This window comes from Paroedura picta, chromosome 11 (assembly GCF_049243985.1).
Source record: "Paroedura picta isolate Pp20150507F chromosome 11, Ppicta_v3.0, whole genome shotgun sequence".
NCBI classification, from domain to species: Eukaryota; Metazoa; Chordata; class Lepidosauria; order Squamata; family Gekkonidae; genus Paroedura; species Paroedura picta.
In genome coordinates, this window is record NC_135379.1 from 23938797 (window position 1) to 23958469 (window position 19673).

At 37.9% G+C, this 19673-nt stretch overlaps 1 protein-coding gene across 15 annotated transcripts in view; it reads left to right on the forward strand.

Annotated features, from left to right (window-relative positions):
* The window catches only part of PHF14 (PHD finger protein 14), a 142404-nt gene that overhangs the window by 71183 nt on the left and 51548 nt on the right, over nt 1-19673 (forward strand). For 12 of the 15 annotated variants that reach the window (XR_013225447.1, XM_077303738.1, XM_077303734.1 and 9 more), the window contains one exon: nt 13744-13861. Coding sequence is in view for 13 of the 15 variants with exons in the window: in XM_077303738.1 (XP_077159853.1) it covers nt 13744-13861 (118 nt within the window). In the remaining 2 variants the exon portion in view is untranslated. Of the gene's footprint in view, nt 1-328; nt 478-5468; nt 6782-13743; nt 13862-15086; nt 15841-19673 lie in introns of those variants that run through there. The other 3 variants (XR_013225449.1, XM_077303740.1, XM_077303746.1) reach the window with 3 other exon arrangements.

Sequence of the window (19673 nt, forward strand, 5' to 3'; positions counted from 1 at the left end):
AAATGGAATTGGGCTATATCATTTAACCTTTTCAGATCTACATTCCATCTTTTAACTAAATCTTGCAGTATGGAACAAGCTATTTTCTAATTTCCTGCTTTTCTCTCTAGGGCAGCCAGATGTAAGGGAGGATAGGGCTCCAGTCCCTTTAATAGTTGCATAGAAGAGGGCATTTTAGTAGATGCAGCTTAATCTACAGAGGTGAGAAAAGCTGTGCTTGCTGAAATTTCCCATTCTGTGCAACTGTTGGGGATATAGGAGCATGTCTTCTTTGGCCTTTGGTCATTCTCTCTTGGTCTTTTCTCTGTCTTTTTTGTTTTTTTTAAAGGTGGTGATGCCACTGCTGCGATCGACGTTAGGTCAGGGTGCAACCTACTTGTGGGTCCTGAACCAATGAGCTAGATGGTCTTTTTGATCCCTTCCAGATTTATGGTTGTTAATACCTCCATCTATTTAAAGCACTCATCCAGCTTACTGGTAGGTAGTACGTTATTTTAAACAACACAAAATAATAGAAAAGGTATCAAGCCATTGTTTGGCCAGTAGCTGGAATGTTATGGTTTGACATAAAGTTTGTAAAAGTGTTTAAGGCAATTTTACCAGCTGCAATGAACAAATGTGTTCAGTATTGCATTGAGGTATGTTAAACTGGTGTGGATGCTACTGGACAGTTTAAAGAGAAGTATTTTTTAAATCTAAGTTTTTAACAACAAATATGAAGAAAACAAACTGTCTTATTTTTTCTCATAAACATTGGGCCATAACTATAAGATTTTCTTACATCTATTCCACTGCATTGACTTAAACCCATGGAAAATCTAATGTCAGAGATAATTAATTGGTAGTGGAGACGGGATGCATATTATATGAATAAAATATTGTACTCAAGTTTCCCCTTGCATAGCCAACATTGCAGGTCTACAAATGGCTAATATATAATTACTGTTAGGGTCCTTTCCAGATGGCAAGGAAACATGCAGAAACGTTTTAGAAAGGAAGAGTGCAAACCTCATGCAGGTCAGCAGCATAATTTCCTATGTAAATATAGAATTTCTCATTTTTACCCTAAAAATGTGTGAGTCTTTCAATGCTGAATGAGCGTTTGCATCTTACTTACCTACAACCAGAAATTTCACCAAATAGAAGGGAATGTGCAGCATTGCTACTTAGCTCATTTTTGTACAATGCACAGGTCTGGAAAGATCCTGTTACCACATACCAGAGTCCAGTCCTGTTAGTGTGTTACACCCATGATGATAGAACTTTCTGGAGATTAATCATAAAGCTGTTGATTTGAAAGCTGCTACAGGCTCCCAGTGTTAGGTATGCTTTATGATGTTAGCAAGAGCTAGGAAAGCATTCAGTTCTGAATCTCAGTTGTTCCTTATCTGCCTACAACACATGGATGAAACTTAGCAGGCAGCTTCAAATGATGCTGTACAAAAAAAAAAAAAACTAAAGAGAGCTAACAGAAATCCAAATCTGTGGCTATCAAACTTTGTGATGTTGTATTTCTCATGTTTAATTGTCTTTGCAATATGTATAGCTTTCACTGGTAAAAAGGTTTTTAGCACTTGTAGTATGTCCCATGTTTAAAAATCATTGCTTACACCTATTATTAAAAATTTCATATTGCCACATGACCTCACAGTGCTTAAAAAAATCATTATTCTTGTTTAAATTAAGATGTGATCTGTCATCATCAGGTCCCTAATTTGAATAGTTATATATGTGCATTTTAGCTGCGGCTCTGTTGCTACAACCATTGCTTCTAAATGCAGATCCCTCTTGCATACCATTTAAAAGTTTGTAAGATTATGTTCCCCTAAGTGACACAAGGAGTCTATAATGTTCTCTGGTGCAGTGGTCCCCAACCTTTCCGAGGCTGGGGACCGGCAGGGCATCGGGCCGCGCCCCCGCGGACCGCGCCCGTGCGGGCCACGCCCGCGGATCGGGCCGCGCCCCCGCGGGCCACGCCCGTGCGGGCCACGCCCGCGGATCGGGCCGCGCCCGCGGGCCGCGCCCACGCCGCGCCCGCGGATCGGGCCGCACCCGAGCCGCGCCCGCGAGCCGCGCCCACGGGCCGCGCCTGCGGATCGGGCCGAGCGGGCGTGGCCCGCACAGGCGCGGCCCGGCCCTGATTCCCTCTCCCCGCCTCCCGCAGTAAGAAGCTTCCCGGGCCGCAAGCTTGCGGCCTGGGAAGTTTTTTACTGCGGGGGCGGGGCGGGGAGAGGGAGCTGCGGCCCGGTGCCATGGCCTTTGCGGCCCGGCACCGGGCCGCGGCCCGCAGGTTGGGGACCACTGCTCTGGTGTATCATGTCGACACATAGTGAAGATATGCAGAGCAAACAAAAACAATTTATTTAAGTGCGAGAGAAAAAGTATATCAATAAGTAACTTGTATTTCAAGTACTCATAATTTCCCGGAACAAATTTCTCTTCTCATTACCCATTGTTGTCAACATTGAAAGTGCCTTATTGTCACATGTCAAAAGCTGCTTCCTTTTTAAAAAAATCTAAATTTCACATAGAATATTAAGTATATTGATCGAGACATCTTCCATTGGTCTTCAAAGCAGCTGTATGCAAAAGTAAAATAGCCTACTTTGAATTTATTGCACAACTCATATCATTTTTGATTTTCAAATTCCATAGGTTAAGGTCCTGATATAAAACTGAGCATAAATGAAGTTTGTACGCATTCTTTGGCCTATCAGATGGTCAAAGAATGGTTCGTGTTTTTCTGCAAATAGTGAGACAGCTATCTTCATGCTTTTTATTTGGCTGTTTAAGCAATTTTCTTTCTACACGCATGTACACATCTGTTTTTTTAATATGGCCCTCTGTTGTAGAATTCCAGCCCACTGTTATCCTTTGCTATTTTGCTTTTCTTTCATGACATTTTGTCTGAATTTTTTATTTCTTAAATTAAAAACCGTCAATGAGTTTCCATCAGAAAGTTTCAGAACATAATTTAGGAATCTGTTCACATGACAGCTTTCCAAAATAAATATGGGATAAGAATAATTAATTTGATTTGCATAAACAAATTGCTTCATGCTATCATTCACTGAAACGTGGAAATATCTTCCATGTTTTCATTGACTCTGAAGTGTGATATCTATTGTCAGACTGTCCTCACACTCCTGTCTGTACCTTGCTAGGTCAAAAGTAAAATATGTAAGTGCCTTTTATTTTCCTTTTGATAGAAATCTGCATTAAGGCACCAGATGCAGCTGTCAGCATGACTACACTGTTGAAGACCATATTGGATTGTGACAGAATCTAATCATATAGTTTCCTAAAAGTTCTCCTGCAGTGGTTGAGTTAGGTTTAAATAAACATTGTAGAATTAAGTAGAAGTGGATTCATTTGGCAATGTATGTATATTTGCCATATAATAGCAGGGCAGTACCTTGAAAAACACAATAATCCTGTTTAGATATATAAATATTCCAGAAATTTCAATGCGGTAGAAAGAAAACAAGTAATTCTTTTAAATCTCCTTGGGGGGTGGGGAGGGGTTTGAGGAAAATGCAAATGAATACAGTGCTTCTTATCAAACCTAAATTTATTTTACTGCTTTAATAGATTAAAATATGTACATTTTAGTACAATATTCAGGTTTTTACTATTGACATATTAATACAATTCAGAAGTAGATCAGTTTTTACAAACAAAATTATGACATTAGCCAGTACGATAGACAGCTGCACATTGTTGCATCTGCTTTACTGTCCAAAATTTAGAAAAAGCTAAAGCCGAAAATACAAATAATAAACAAAATAAAATATTGTTCAAAGAGTCAAGAAGTTACAGTAGCATATTAAGGTTTCACTTTATACTTTATAGGATTGAAAACATTGACTTGGTTACTGTTGTATCATGTCCATTAAAGCAGCGGTCCCCAAACTTTTTATGGTTGAGGACCGGCTCCGGGGGTGGGGAAGAGCCGGAGGCCCAGGTGCCGCGCATGCGCGTGTGCGTTTGTGTCTGCCAGAGTGCCAGCGGCTGCACATGCCTCTTCCCCCCCCTCGCAGCAAGAAGTTAGCCGGGCTGCAAACGAAGGCCTGGTGAGCTTCTCGCTGCGGGGGGGGGGGGGAGAGGCAGGCGTTGCTGGCGGTGGCCCGAGGTTGATTACCCCCGCATTAAAACATATTTATTTACTTCATTTTTACCTTTGTAGAAAAAATTGTCTTGACATGGAAGACCTAGGCACACTTGATCTCATCAGATCTCAGAAGCTAAGTAGAGTCAGCCCTAGTTAGTACATGGATGACAACAATTGAGTCAGTAGCACCCTTAAGACCAACATTCAAGGCGTGAGGTTTCAAGTGCACACCACCAGCAGGGTCACTACATAGAGATAGTCAATGGCAGGCCACCTCCGAATGGCTCTTGCCTTGAAAACTCTGTAGGTCTGGCATTTTACACACACAGAGAGACAAAATAGTCATATTTACATAGTGAAATTGAAAACTGTATGTCTACAGTATACACAGAACTTAAGTAAAGCTGTAGATTATCTTTCAAAAAAATCTTCATACTACAGATTTTGAGTAGCAACTCATCTTTTAAAATATTTCTCTCGGTCTAAAGGGAAAATATTTCATAGGAGTGTTTTTCAGAGTTCAGAATTTCTAGTTTTTCCGTAGAAAACATTGGAAAATTTGAGAGGAATTTTTTTCTTGATCTTAATATCTCTGCACAAATATTTTTTGTTAAAACGTTTTAATTCTTAGTCAATACTTGCTGTACCTGGCTGGTCACAATATCAGTATGCCATGTAGATAAGAAAATCAGATGCATGTGGTTTTTTTGTTTTGTTTTTTTGTATTGTTATGCTTGTTTTGTATTTATTTTCTTTTTCATTTATATGTTGCCTTTCTCCTCAGTTGGGACCATTTCTTCTCTTTCCATTTTTATCCTTACAACAACCCTGTGTGGTTGTTTAAGCTGACACTGGCCACTGGTACAAAGTCATTAAGTGAACTTCTATGGCACTTCAAACTTTGGTCTCCCAGATGCTAACCCAATGTTCTAACAAATTCACCACACTGGCTTTATGGCCAAAAGGCTGATGTTCCAACACGTTCTATACCAAAATGGCACTCCCTCTAGGTTTTTTTTTTTAAAGTTTAGCCAAAATGGATGATAATTAATAGCTAACATAGATATACACGTAGAACTGTGATCAAAATGGCTATCTCTCTGTAGCAATACAAAAGAGTAAGAGTCCAGTAGCAGCTTAAAGACTTAAAAATTGTGTTAGGGTATGAGCTTTTGTGAGTCACTGTTCATTTTTTTAGTGTTCGGAAGAAGTGAGCAGTCACTCCCTTAGAAGTGTGGCACTAATTCTAAATGGTTAATTTCGTAAATCTGTTATGATGTTGAAATGTTTCATAAGTCAAAAGAACTGCTGAGATTGGTAAATGTTAATCCTTTTTTCTTATCACTTTACTGTGTAGATACTCTTCCTGAGATTCTGCTCTGCCACAACTCGTCCTCGGAGGCAGTCCTGGAAACTCCTTTTATAAATATGATTTTTAAACTGTGGGTAAAACTTTCAATAGGACACAAATCAATATAATATCCTATCCACATTACTAGTTGTCCCAGGTCTTGTAGAATGTAGCCAATTGGTATGTTATGTGAACTGACAAGGCAGTTAGTTTGCTTGATGTTTCCTTTATATTAATCAGCCACATTTGATATGTACATTGCTGGAAAATACTAGATAAATGCCTTGTCAGAATAGTTCTATTAAGTAATTTCATCTCCCATTGTGATTGCTTGGCAAATGATGATGTACAGTACTTGGACTCACTGAAGAGTGACAGAAGCCTATGGAACCTCATACGTTTTTGTCATATTGCATGGAAAAGCAGTGCTTTGTCATTTGTTGGCTGTTCTGTTTTCTGTGCCTCTTAATAAGCATAATAATCTTATATATAAAATAATAACTGTTGACTAACTATATGTAAAGGACTTATTTCTGTTAAAATGTCCAGGCCAGTGCAATGAGATATGTAAAACATTTCACACTTGCTGTAGAAGCGATTTTGTTCCTACTAGTCTGAACAAATTAGTTTTATTTCAAAAGTCATTGAGTGAACAAAAACCAGTCCACAATTGTCTCTAGTTAAAATGGCTCTGATAGAGGAAAGCAAAAACCCTGTGAGGCTGCCTCCCTGGTTTTGAGACTGTTGCTTTCTTCCCAAATAAATAACCAATTTTTGCAGTATCCTGCTCAAATAAAATGTTGGCTATTTCCCATTGCCAAACTTCTTAATAATCTATCACTGGTATTTCCACTGCAAAAATCTATTACTTGCATATTTAATTTTGCTCTGCTTGAAAGAAGTGTGCATAAGTGCATTCATGTCTGTATCTTTGGGCTATATATTCTGCAGTTCATCCAAGATGTATACTCATATGGGGAGGGGACTACAATATAATTGCATTTGCTTTCACCACTGAAAAGGAAAGGTGCTGCATTGTAAACTGAATGGCTTTTCAGCATTGCAGGAAACGTGAAGGAGTGAGTGCTTCTCACTTTGTTGGTATTGGAAATTCTTGATATATGGCTGTAAAGTAAATTTTGCAACATTTTAGAAAGTCCCCCCTCCCCCGTTTTAAAAGGTATTTCTTACCCAGAACATACTAAATGAAAGCTGTATAACAGCAAGTAATGAATTAGTTTATTGGAATGGTTGTGGCTAGAGTTTATGTTAATATAATATTTGGATTGTTCAATAAAATAACTTGATTTCATCAGTTACACTGTTTGAAACAGCCATTTTTGTCAATACAATGACACTCAGATGAACACAGGATTTAACTATGCACAGCAGGATCAGTTGAAAAGAGGTTGAATTCCTCAGTGGTTTGATGGTTATAAAGCCCTCTACATACCAAGAATTATGCATTCTTTACATGGTCTTGATTTTGTTTATTTATTTTTTCAAAAGAGATACAAAATTCATACATTGCTGATTTAGACTTCACTAGCACATGTAATAGTCTGTATTATTATATGGGAAAGTTATTAACAAATATTGTGTTTGTGCTTGCTAGGGATTGACTTTAAGAAAAAAATCTCTAAAACAACACATTAGTTTTCCTGATATGCCTTGTAGTTCTTTGCAAACAGAGGAGTTATGTATGCGTTCATGGAGTTTGCATTCCTGTATTGATTTGGGGCATTTCACACCTTACATTTTCTTTAAAAAGTGGATGATATTATTTTTGTAAATTGATTTCCCATTCAGCAGGGGTGGTCAAACTATGGACTACAAATCCCATGAGCCACTGCCAGTCTGGCCACCCCTGCCATAGAGGGATGAAGAGGATGGCAACACCTGCATGAATATCATCATAGTGCTTATAGAATCCTCAAGGGGACAGAAATTAATAGGTTGGCTTACAGACTACTTTTGGATACAGTTGATAAGTTGTTAATTTAGTGTTCTTTTCATTGTGCATCCTTTACTCTTCATTTGAATAATGGTGAATTATTTGCACTGTTTTAAGAAAGTTTATATCTCTGAGAAGTGGGTGTCTCTCTTATACAACAGGTATAACGTATTTCAGTATTGCAATGGGTATAAGACAGCAAGTTTTTAGGCTGTGCACTATTGCAAAGGAGGATATTTCAGCTGTATGTGGAGATGTTTGCATACTTTCTCCATTTATGACCTGGCACATTTGAAAACAGCTGTCTTTTGCAATGTAATGCAAACTGTTGCTACTTCATTTTATAGATTAATTTACAACCTCTAGTATAGTAGGAACTAGACCACATTCAGTAGTACGAAGCGATGGTTTTAACTTGTTGGTTGTCTGCACGTGATGTGTTATTTACCGTATTTGCCAGCGTATAAGACAACTGGGCGTATAAGACGACCCCCAACATTTCCATTCAAAATACAGTACTATGGGCCGCTATGGGCAGCTATGTCTATCCCAACTGAAGTGCACCCAGCGTATAAGACGACCCCCCCCACTTGGAGGCATGTTTTTCAGGGGGGGAAAGTAGTCTTATACGCCAGCAAATACTGTAATTCAAGGGAAGGAAATATAAACGATACAATACAATACATTTAATGGCATCCAATATATATATGGGGTGGTAACAATCTCACCTGTGTCTTTAATAGTGCAACAGATATTTAGGTGGATCACAGTGAGTTGTTTGGAAACAGGTATTAAACTCATAATAACAAGGATATATAAATGGTTATGGTGGAGAGGACCCCAGCTGGTCAGTCTGTGATAAATTAATTCTATCTTTTGTATCCAGTTGCTGCAGAGGTACCATAGTTCAGCTAAGCAAAACATCAAGTTTTCATCTTAGTTTAGACTTATTTACATCACCAGCTTTAAACATGGAACAAACCCCTAAAAATCGTGTATACTAGTGCTTGTGATCTGAAACATGAAATAGCATCCTTTCTGAGATTTGGTGCTCAAAACATCTGTTTTTCATTGTTCCACAAACTGAGCTGTGTCTATAAACATTACAGTGGTGTAAAAATCTAGGTTTGATCACTTAGAAGTTTATAAACCTTCCCAGTCGGGTGTTGTAGTATGAGAAAGTGCAGTCATCTGCTTCAAGCTGTTTCAGTCCCATATATCTCATCATAAAATCACTGAAATGTGTTGTGCTCACATGAATTCAGAACTTACTTGTGAGTCTCTTGAAAAAGGTATCTTTTGAGAAAGATACAGTGGGCAGTATCAAATGGTACATAAATGAAAGCGATGTTCTGCTTGTTTCAAAGTAATATTTGTAAACCTTTTAAAGAGATTCATTAATAAAGAGTTTTAGGTAATTACTTTTAAAACTAAAAATGTTTCAGGCGATCTTATGAATGCAAAATATTTAATTCTTTAGAGTTTTTTTTCCATTTAATTGCAATGACTTACAAAACTACAGAGTGTAAGCACATTTTTCTTCAGTGTTTAATTTAGACAGGCCCAGGTCCTCCCCCCGCCCCCGTGTTCATTCTAAGACTTCTGCAGGCCAGCTGATAAGACTCCCTCCAGTGCAGGTAAGCGCGATGTAATGAAATTGGACGTGTGCGCTAGGCTTTGTAAATAGAATGAGATTGACCCCCAGCCATTATCTCATTTATCTGATTTACATTGTAAAATCAGGATCTACAGTATTGATTAGAGCGTAATTAGCTAATTATGAACAGGAAAATACAGAGTTATGTGGGGTTTGAAAACAGCAGGCTGTACTGCTGAAAGATTTCCAAGGGCATGAGCAGATGGAGATCACTGTAATAAAGAATAAAACAGACGTGTTTCAGGTATGGAAGTAAATAATAAACTTATCTTGCTGCGCAGAGATACTTGACCTCAATTTTCTATTTTTATTTGTGAGAAGTATTTTCTATCAGGTGGTACTTTTTTGTTTTGGTTGGATACCCTGATACAATAGCTGCTGTCATTGGAGCTTTTCACCAGTCTCTGTTATTTAAAAGCTGGAACTTAACTACTTAGTTCAGTATCTGACCCGGAGAATTGAAGTGATTTAGAGCCACCTGGTGTAGTTGTTAAGAGCGGTGGCCTCTAATCTGGTGAGCCGGGTTTGATTTTCTGCTCCCCCACATGCAGCCAGCAGGGTGACCTTGGACTAGTTCTGTCAGAGCTGTTTTCACACAGAATAGTTCTGTCAGAGCTCTCTTGGCTTTACCTCCTCACAGGGTGTCTGTTGTCAAGAGAGGAAGGGAAGGTAGTTGTAATCCACTTTGAGACTTTTTTGTGTAATGAAAAGTGGGGTATAAAGCCCAACTCTTCTTTTAGTCTGAGTGCTTTAGTTCAGTCAATTTTAGTATGTTTCATATCTATTAGAACTTAAATCAAGCAGCCAAATCCTAACGCTTGGTACATCAGCAAACCTACTTAGGATGAGACATGATAATTGTTGCACTAGCAGCAGCGCTAGCACCAGTTGTTATTTTAGCACATGAAACCTCTGTAATGGTGGAAGGTCAGTTAAAATCATCGGTTTCAGAAGGCTGAGGAATTTCCTGGTGTATCATGAGGATTTTTCAATTAGAAAAGTTGACACGTCAAATTCCTGGTTGACCTGTGAAATGTAGAGATGACCTACATGGTTGAAACATCAGTTTTAGAGTGCCCTGTCCCTTTCTTTGGAGCTTGGAGGAATGAAACAAGTCAGCAGATGGTTTTTGTGCAAGTGGAGGAAAATTCAATGCTCATGCAAGAAATAAAGGTTAGAGTGCATTATCGAACCTATACTGTGGTGGTGGTCACAGAAAACGTGATCATGTCACTGCCATCCTTGTATTCACGCAGTATTTTCCAGATTCAGAAAGCATGTGGTCTTACTGCGACTCTTTTGCACCACATTTTACAGATAAAATAGCTTATATTCTCCATGACTTGGATGTCATGGTTAGTTCAGATCCATCTCAGGAGCACAGTATGGTTTTAGTTTCATGGATGATTTTCAGTTTGTGAGGCCTGATGAAATGAACAAAGTCATGAAGAATGTTTGATCATGTTTAGATTTGACCCTTGCTGACAGAATCTAGCCGGGGTAGGTTGGCTAGGTCAGTCTGGAATGTAATAAACGTTTTTCTGAATAATTGTGGTGTTCCTACCACTTTGCAAGAGGCTGTCATGAAGAATGCATCTGTGAAATCAAATGACCTAATGGATTAGCAATGGTCAACTTTCCATTCTTGGATAAGATGCTTGAGTGGCTAGCGACTACACAGTTTCAGGCAGTCTTGGAGGATACTGATTATCTAGTCTTATTACTGTCTGAACTCAGACCTAGGTTTGGGATGGAAAACAGCCTTGCTGTTTCAGTGAATAAATTCAGTGGAAAATTTACAAAGCAATTCAAACCCTGTTGACCTCCCTAATAGCACAGTCAGGCAAGTCTATGGGGGTCTTGAACAAATCCCTGAAGAATTTAACAGGTTGGGTGAGGGCTAATAAGTTGAAGCTCTGTTCAGACAAGACTGAGGTACTGTTGCTCAGAGGCAAAGCTTCCCAATGGTGGATGAGTTAGTCTTTCCTGGAGAGGTTGCACATTCCTTTAGGAGACCCTTTGTCATTTGAGGGTGCTGCTGGTTCAGTCAAAGGCTCATGTCTCCTCTTGGCTTGTAACTGTTTTACAAGTTTCAACTGATACATCATCTGTGACTGTTTCTCAGAAAGGATGACCTGGCCATGGTGACCCATGTTGGGATCACATTCAGGATAGATTGCTGTGATGTACTTTACATGGAGCTGCCTTTGCAAATGGTCAGAAATTTCAGCCACTCTGCTACAGCCATGGTAATATCAGTGGCTGGATACTAAAAGGGCTGCATAGGTTGCCTGTTTGTTTCCCAGCCCATTTCAAAGTGCTAGTTTTCACAACCTCATCAGCTTGTCCTCTTCCAATGCCTCCCCCCCCCCCCAGTCATCCTCTTGCCTACTTTTAGGTATCAGGCAAAAACAGCTCTCTTTACCTAGGCTTTTTACTAAAAAGTTCCATCTTTTTGTGATAGGTTTCTATCTTGAAGGCTGTTTTATGGTTACCATTTGGTGCTGTTGAACATTGTTTTATGATGTTTTTATGTCTCTAATGGCCTGTTGACATGTTTAATGGCTGGTCTTAATATTTGCCCATTTTAATGGTTGGTAGTCTGGCTTGTGTGTGTGTTCTTTTGTTTTGTTTTTTTACTTCTTTGAGCTATGCAAACAGTTGATATGATGGTTTTATCCAGTAGGACACACACCACTAAAATAACCTTATACATGCACCTATGTTTTTATATAAATGTTGCAATTTCTCTTAACAAACATGATTTTATTTTCCATCCTCACGGTGACTTTATCCTATATAGTCTCAGCCTAAATGATATTGCCAAGCTTCTTACAGAAATATAATATTTGTCATGTTTTTTATGCTGATGCTTTATCTTACTAAGTTGATTTTATTGTGATTACTCTGTCTTTCTTTGCCACTGGCACTCTCTAGAGAAACTGCTAACAAATATATTTGAATAAAACATTGCTAATATTTCATTGTGTTCCAACATATCTAGGCTTTATTTTTCTCTCCTGTAAATGTTGGGAATGAATGTAGAATGGTGTGTTCTACCTTTGCAAAATGTTACTCAAGCCTTAGTAGATTATTTTTGATCAACCAATTGTTTGGAAATTGGAACAAAATGATCCTTAGTTCAGATTGGGGCACAAATGAGTAAATGTATTAGTACACCTGTACAATATAGCGTGGTTCTCTTTTAGTTACCTGAGCCATTTTCCTATTGGCATCTTTTTCATAATTAGGACAAGAGAAAAAAGGCCAAAGCAAAAAAACAAACAAACAAGACTATTCAAATTGCTCCTTTTTATGGTGGCAATGGCAAGCCATGTCCCCTTTTTAAAATTCTCCAGAATTATTCTCCTATTGTATAAACAATTGTAAATCCTTCTGTTTTCTCTCATAAAGGATAACGTTGGAGAGGAAGATATCCAAATTCTTTTCTCAAAGAAAGCCATGAATTTCTGCTAAAGCATCTTCCTTTCAGATAGTCTCTGCCATAAAATACTTGCTATAATAGCTTCAATTAAAATATTTAAAAGCTATTATAATGCTTACAGTATTAAGCTGTATATTTACTGAGCTGTTTCCTTTATGTGAAGAAATCCGACTAAATTTGTTTTGCAAAGATTACTTCATAATATATGCAAATGAAGTGAAAACAGCTGCTTGTAAGAAACATTTCTCTCATTGTGATGTAAAATGACTATTCTTCCTCTTAAACATGTTGTTTTGTGCTGTATAATATAAATACCTCTTTGGACTGACCTCTGAATACTGACTTGAAGTCAAACTCACATAGGACAGGCCTACAGCCTTTGACATTTTTAAAAGGATGACAGGAAGACTATCTGCAGCCAAAAATTCTAGTTTACCAGTTGCATAGAAATTACTAAAAGTATTATTTAAAACCCCAACACATTAGAAAATGTAAGAGCATAAATTAGGTTTCTGTACTTTTTCAAGAACTTAAGATATTTATACACTATTGCGGTATAAAAGTAAGTAAATATTAGGTAGCGGGATATATCAGCTGCTTCGTAGAAATCCTGAAAGCCCTCTCAACCTTCTACAGAGGCCCACATGTACTAAGTTTACTACAAAATCCGCAAGTTTTTCAAGGGAGCATAGCAGTTTTCAGGACTGCCTGCTTTGTTATATTAATTTGTTATATTAATTGTGAAAAGCTGTATTACCACAAAGTAGTTGAAATTTTGCTAAGTCTTCCACAAATGTTGACATTGTAGTCAAGAGTACATTAAATACTTAATAAATAACACTGCTGTTAGCCTCTGACATCTGTGACACAGAGACGCCAAGTGTGCAATTGAAGTTCCCCCACTTCAACAGCCATCTCTGTTGCTTATATACAAGTTACTTAAAAATGTATTTCTTATTATAAAACAAATAGCTGTGTGCAGGTGCTGTTCTTAAAAGAAGTATCTATGGTATTTGAATGTTCTAGTTGACCAAAATGGCAGTCTACTTTGATACATAGCTGACAGGGCTTTCAGAATGTTCTGTGCGTTTATTTTATTTTTGGATTTATATTCCACCCTGTCTTAAATTTCATTATGAGAACATTTGAAGCAAAGAATTGTAAAAATGCTACATATGATAGCTTTGATACTGAATTTTGAAGAAAGATATCTGTTTTTATGCAGGTGTGATGAATGCAGGCTTTGCTATCATTTTGGCTGTTTGGACCCTCCCTTGAAAAAGTCGCCCAAACAAACTGGCTATGGATGGATTTGTCAAGAGTGTGATTCTACATCCTCTAAAGTAAGTTAATGAGTCTTCCGCAAGTCCAAAGCCTTTAAGAAACATTGTACAACTTCTGGGTTGCATGTGAACCCACGAGTTTTTTTCTTTTCTTTTTTTTAAAGCAATTCTGTTGCTAATGAAAAGCTACACCACTCGCTGGTTTTGTTTAATATTGTGGAAAGTGTTTTGCTTGCTTGTTTGTTTTTACTAGTCCAAAGTTTTGGTGACCCATTTAACTGAAGAAGAGTTTATCCTTTTTAAAATTTAGCAGTAAGTGTATACTAAATTGTTTGAAACTGCTTGTACATTTTATATTAAATAACCCATCTTCTGGATATTTTAGTTTAGTAAAAAAAAAAAAAGATTAACTGTAATCTATACATCTGATGCCAACCTTAATTGAAGTGTAAGATAAATGGTACTTGCTCGCACTGACTATGCTTGAGACATTTCAGTGGATTTTTCTGTAAAGATTTGATGTCCTGTTTTTTGGTATTCTGTGTGTCGTTGCTGAAACAGTCTGTTTTCAGAAAGTCAGAACCTTGCTGTCCAGTATGCTATTTAAGTAATTTATTTTCTAAATGATTCATTTTCCAAACTTCTTTAGTAGCTATGGACATCCAAGAGCATAAGGTAAATTGCGAGTTTTCAGTTGCATTTTTCCTTTCCAAATCGGAAAATGCAGTGTGCTGAATATTGGTTATTAATCAAATCAGTCCTCTTTAAGCAGATAATTAACCATGTGGAATAGCCTGGACACCTGATTTCTCTTGAATAGAAATTTGAGGCAGTGTTGAGTCCTTGGGTGAATTAAAATTGATGATAAATTCCTAAGAATCCTTTCAGCTAAAGCTGTGTACCATGAATTAAAATGGCCTGTTATTCATTCAGCATTTCTTACGAACAGCATTACTTCTTGAGAACTATAAATCTTAGTATGATAAAATCTTAGGTTGCATTGTTTTCAGCATGGGGGAATTTTATGACATCTGAATGAGCAAATGGTACCCTAAAAATTGTCTTAAGAGGCCTCCTTGTGGTTCCTTCATGTTACTGTTTGTTGCTTGTTCATTTTCATTTGAAGACAGCTTATACTCTTTTGCATTGTCAGAATCCAAGATAAGCACCCTCCAGCATGCCACTTTGTTTTGGTGGAAATTGTTTTATGAAAGTGTAGTTGCTTGTTTTAAAATTCACCTTAATTTGTTACAGGTTTAATTTGTTAACATTTAATTTGTTACAGGTTTCTGTGCATTTTGCAAAAACTTTTGTTCAGTCCAAATCAAAGTTAATCAGAATTACTTGCATGTTCAGTGAAATGAATTCTGCATACAACCATCAGATATACCTGTCAGTGCATGGAACATGACCCTCTGCTAAGCCTCACATGGTACAATGGGGAAAGTGAGCGTATCATCATGCTATTCTTGCACCTCTGGATCATGACTTTAGCATGAATTTATTTGTGCATGGATGCACATTCTCTCTCTGTCTCTCTGAATCCAACTGGAAACAGTGCCAAGAATGCAGTACTGTTACCTTACTCTGAATTGCAGAGTTGCCATACTTTCCACTACATTTGTCCATTGAGCCCAAAAGAGCTTTATGTTTTTGGTTCTTGGCTACTAGAGAAATCAGGGCTGTACCATTTGTTAATTTAAATTGACACGAAATGAATAGTATTGTTGCCAAATGCTTTATGACTTTGCATTTATGTAGCACTTATTCACATTGCTTGTTCAAGTCAAGATTGACAATTATTAGAGGCAATCTAGCATGTTAGCTCTTGCATGTAAGTTTATAACTGTTAAGGGCAGTGGTGTTTCTGGAGTCCTAATAGTGGTCTTTGTATAAATCATAATGGAAATATTCAATATCTGTTTAATAAATAATGTTGCTTGCATTTTTATAAACACATGAGTAGTGTGATCTCCCCCCCAATAAGTGCAAACACTTTTATATAGACGTAGTAGATATAATAAAAATGTTCTCTCTCATTGATATAGTCTACTTATATTTTGTTCATAATACACCATGCAACTCTCTTGCAATCTTGTCAAGTTATTTTCCCACCTATGTAACATATTCCCATATTACCCCAGCTGTCAAATAATGACAGTGACTTTGCTTCAGGGCAGGAGGGCAGCATCTTCTCTGCTAGTAATAGTGTCATTTTTATGGAATGGGTGATACTTACCACAGAGGTCTGACAAGCTTTCTCATCTCAACATTGGGGGAAAATATGCCATATAAAACCACACACAAAAAATAGTTGTTTCTGTAGACATGCACCCTTCCTTGCAAAAAAATGACTACTGTGTTTTTAATACTAGAGCCAGTTTGGTGTAGTGGTTAGGAGTGCAGACTTCTAATCTGGCATGCCAGATTCGATTCTGCACTCCCCCACATGCAGCCAGCTGGGTGACCTTGGGCTCACCACGGCACTGATAAAAACTGTTCTGACCAGGCAGTGATATCAGGGCTCTCTCAGCCTCACCCACCCCACAGGGTATCTGTTGTGGGGAGAGGAATGGGAAGGTGACTGTAAGCCGCTTTGAGCCTCCTTCGAGTAGGGAAAAGCGGCATATAAGAACCAACTCTTCTTCTTCTACTACTACTACTACTACTACTACTACTACTACTACTACTCACTTTAACGTCCAAAACCCCCAAAAAAGTGTACAACATTTGGGAATCATGATATTGCATGGGTAGCAGATTGGTTTTGCTTCAAAGACAGATTATTTTATCTTCACAAGCAATAGTTGTTAAATGTGTATCTATGTTTATACATTAAAGCGTAACAAGGCTGTTTTAAGTGATGCTATAGAACAGGGGTAGTCAAACTGCGGCCCTCCAGATGTCCATGGACTACAATTCCCATGAGCCCCTGCCAGCATTCGCTGGCAGGGGCTCGTGGGAATTTAGTCCATGGACATCTGGAGGGCCGCAGTTTGACTACCCCTGCTATAGAACAATTTGCCCGAATGGGTATCTGAACAAGTTTTCTGTGTGAGGGAACACCGTTTTAAAACAGTGCTAATTGTAGAGAAAACTTTCCCTGAACACATACGTCTCACTGGCCAAGGTTTGAACCAGTGTGTGATGTAGTAGAGTGCTGCAGTGAGTTCGGGAAACAGATTCAAGCCCCCAGTCTGTTATAAAGGTTGTTGGGTAACTTTGCGTACACAGTTGTAGCCAGCCTCACAAGGTTATTGTGTGAGGGTAAAATTGAAGAGACACTGAATATATGCCATCTGAACTCGTTGAATGAAATGATTTAAAACATACTTAAATAAACATCTGTGGGGATATCCCCCTTCAATTTCTAACTATGCTTTAGAAGTAATTCTCACTAGATTAGTCAGATTAGCTGCCTTCCTTTAGGTGTATTCATTGCTGGTAATATATAACTTGCTAAAGTATGTGAACAGAATTAACATATTATATTTATTATGCAATAGTTTATATCCATCATGTGGACTGTCCATGATGTGAGACAAAATGGGAAACTGGCAATGTTGAGCACGTCATAAGGATTTTTTGCTTTCCTTTTCCATAAACTAGATGGTTATATCTTAGTGGTATGGGCAGCCAGACTTCTAATGGAGAAAGTAAAGCCTCTTTACATCAGCAACCATTGAGATTTATAGCGAAAGATGATGTCAGAATCTCTTTAGAATGAATATAGTGGGCCCAACACAGGCAAAATCAATGCTGTGCCTTCTTTTGGATCATGACCGCTTAATAAACCTCCAATAGCAGATTGCAGCAAAAGAATGCCCCACTCTGGAATACCATTTATAGTCCAGTCCTCCATCCTTCCAATAATGAGCTGGGAAACAGTGTATTCCTGCAGTTAGTTCAGCAAATGACTGCTCTAAAGCCATGTTCTACCAGCTATCTCTCCATCTCTGTGTTGGGTACAAACACTCATGTCAGGCAGAAAAACGTGTGATTCTAGAGATACATATGCTTCACTTAGCTGATGGCCTCATGCAATATTTTGGATTCATTTGTTGTTGTTAGAAAAACAGTAATAAAGGATTTAACATATCCAGAATGTGACCGATTCACCAGCCTTTCTCAACTTTTTTATTGTTGAGAAACCGCTGAAACATTCTTCAGGCTTTGAAAAACCCCAGAAGTGGTGCAATCATGCAGAATATGGTTGGGAAGCATAGCTGTATACATGCCCACCTGGGCCCCTTCCCATCCCCTCCAGGCCCATCATTGGCTATTGGGGGAGAAGTGGTCAACACAAGCATATATGGTAATATCAACCAATAAATGTTTAACAAATTTGAAAAAATATATAAAAAATCAATTAACTCCCACCCATTCAGAAAGACCTTCCAGGGCAATCCAGTAACCACAGAATTTCATGAAACCCTGGTTGAGAAAGCCTGATCTGCACTGACAAAACCTGTTTAACTGGTTCTCCAACAAATGGAATATGTATCTCAAGGCATAAAGATTAAACCTATCATCTAAAATAGCATTTATTTTCAGTCTTTTTCATTCTCATATTTTCTGTTTTAGAAGAACTTTGGCATTGTTAATATATTGCACGAATTTCCCACTTCGTCAAAACATGCACAAAAGCAAATAAACAGTCAAACAGAGTTCTGCAGGTTGCTTCTCAGTCAACCATTGTTGCCATTATCTATATTGTGTTGTTACGAATTTGAATTTTAAGCCTCTGTGGGATCTATCTGGCTGAAGAATGAGGATACAAATCTGTGCAATTTAAAATTTGAAAAATATTTAGAATATAGAATAATTGGTGCCTTGTTGAAATACAATCAGAATCTTCGGTATGCATTTCATCATAGTCAACATTAACTATATACCAAAGAGAAGGAAACTGTTCTTGAATGCAATTATTTATTCATATACTATATGTATTACTGGAGATCTTTGAACAGATTTTGGGATATTTTCCTTTTATATTAAAATGGTTTAGCTGGAGTAAGCAATGGGCACAAATTCTGAGTATAACAACTAAAAGAACTAATATTGGAGTGCTGTTTTTTGTAATGAGATATTAGTTTTTAAAATGGGGGGGGGGAAATCACACTTTCTTAGGTTCTGTTAGCAATGCCAGACCTTAGATTCAGAAATGGAAGTGTCTCAGATACCTTGATAACTATTCTTTAGTCATAAAGGATATTTGTGAATAAGAAAGATGCCCAGTAATGCCTGAGTGCTCCAGATTCCAAAACTGGCGAAGAAGTATACAACCATAACAACAGTATACTTCTTTAGCAAGGCAAGCATCTTGGTTTTTCTTGATTACCCTCACACTGCATTTGGGAAGCCAGCTGTGTGGACTTCCCAGCCATGTTAGCTGTGTGCACAATTGCATGCACTTGTCCTTGATCCCTAAAACTACGTTGATGTTTTTACTATTTTTAGGTTTCTGTTGTGATGTTTAATTTTTGTATGTTTCCCTGAACATCCATTTGAAAAATACCAGGGAATTATATAAATAGTGATGTCAAAAAATTCCTGATTTTCCTGCCCATAGGCCAAAGAAGACTTTCCATTACTTCTGTGAACTAGAAAGTTGTGTACTAGCAGCTTAGCATGTGCGCTGGGGAGCAAGTATCATATTCATTGCTATTTGTTTTCATACTGAAGTAGCTTGTTTCCTGTACAAAAAAAATGTGTAATGTCAAGCGGATACCTTAAGGTACTCATACATGTCACATCTCAATAGCCTGCGTTTACGATATATGCATGGGTCATATTTCAGTATTCTGACCCCTGAGTTGCACAGGGAAGTGTAAGCTGTATGGGCCATGTTATGGTTTGATAGACCTCCTGT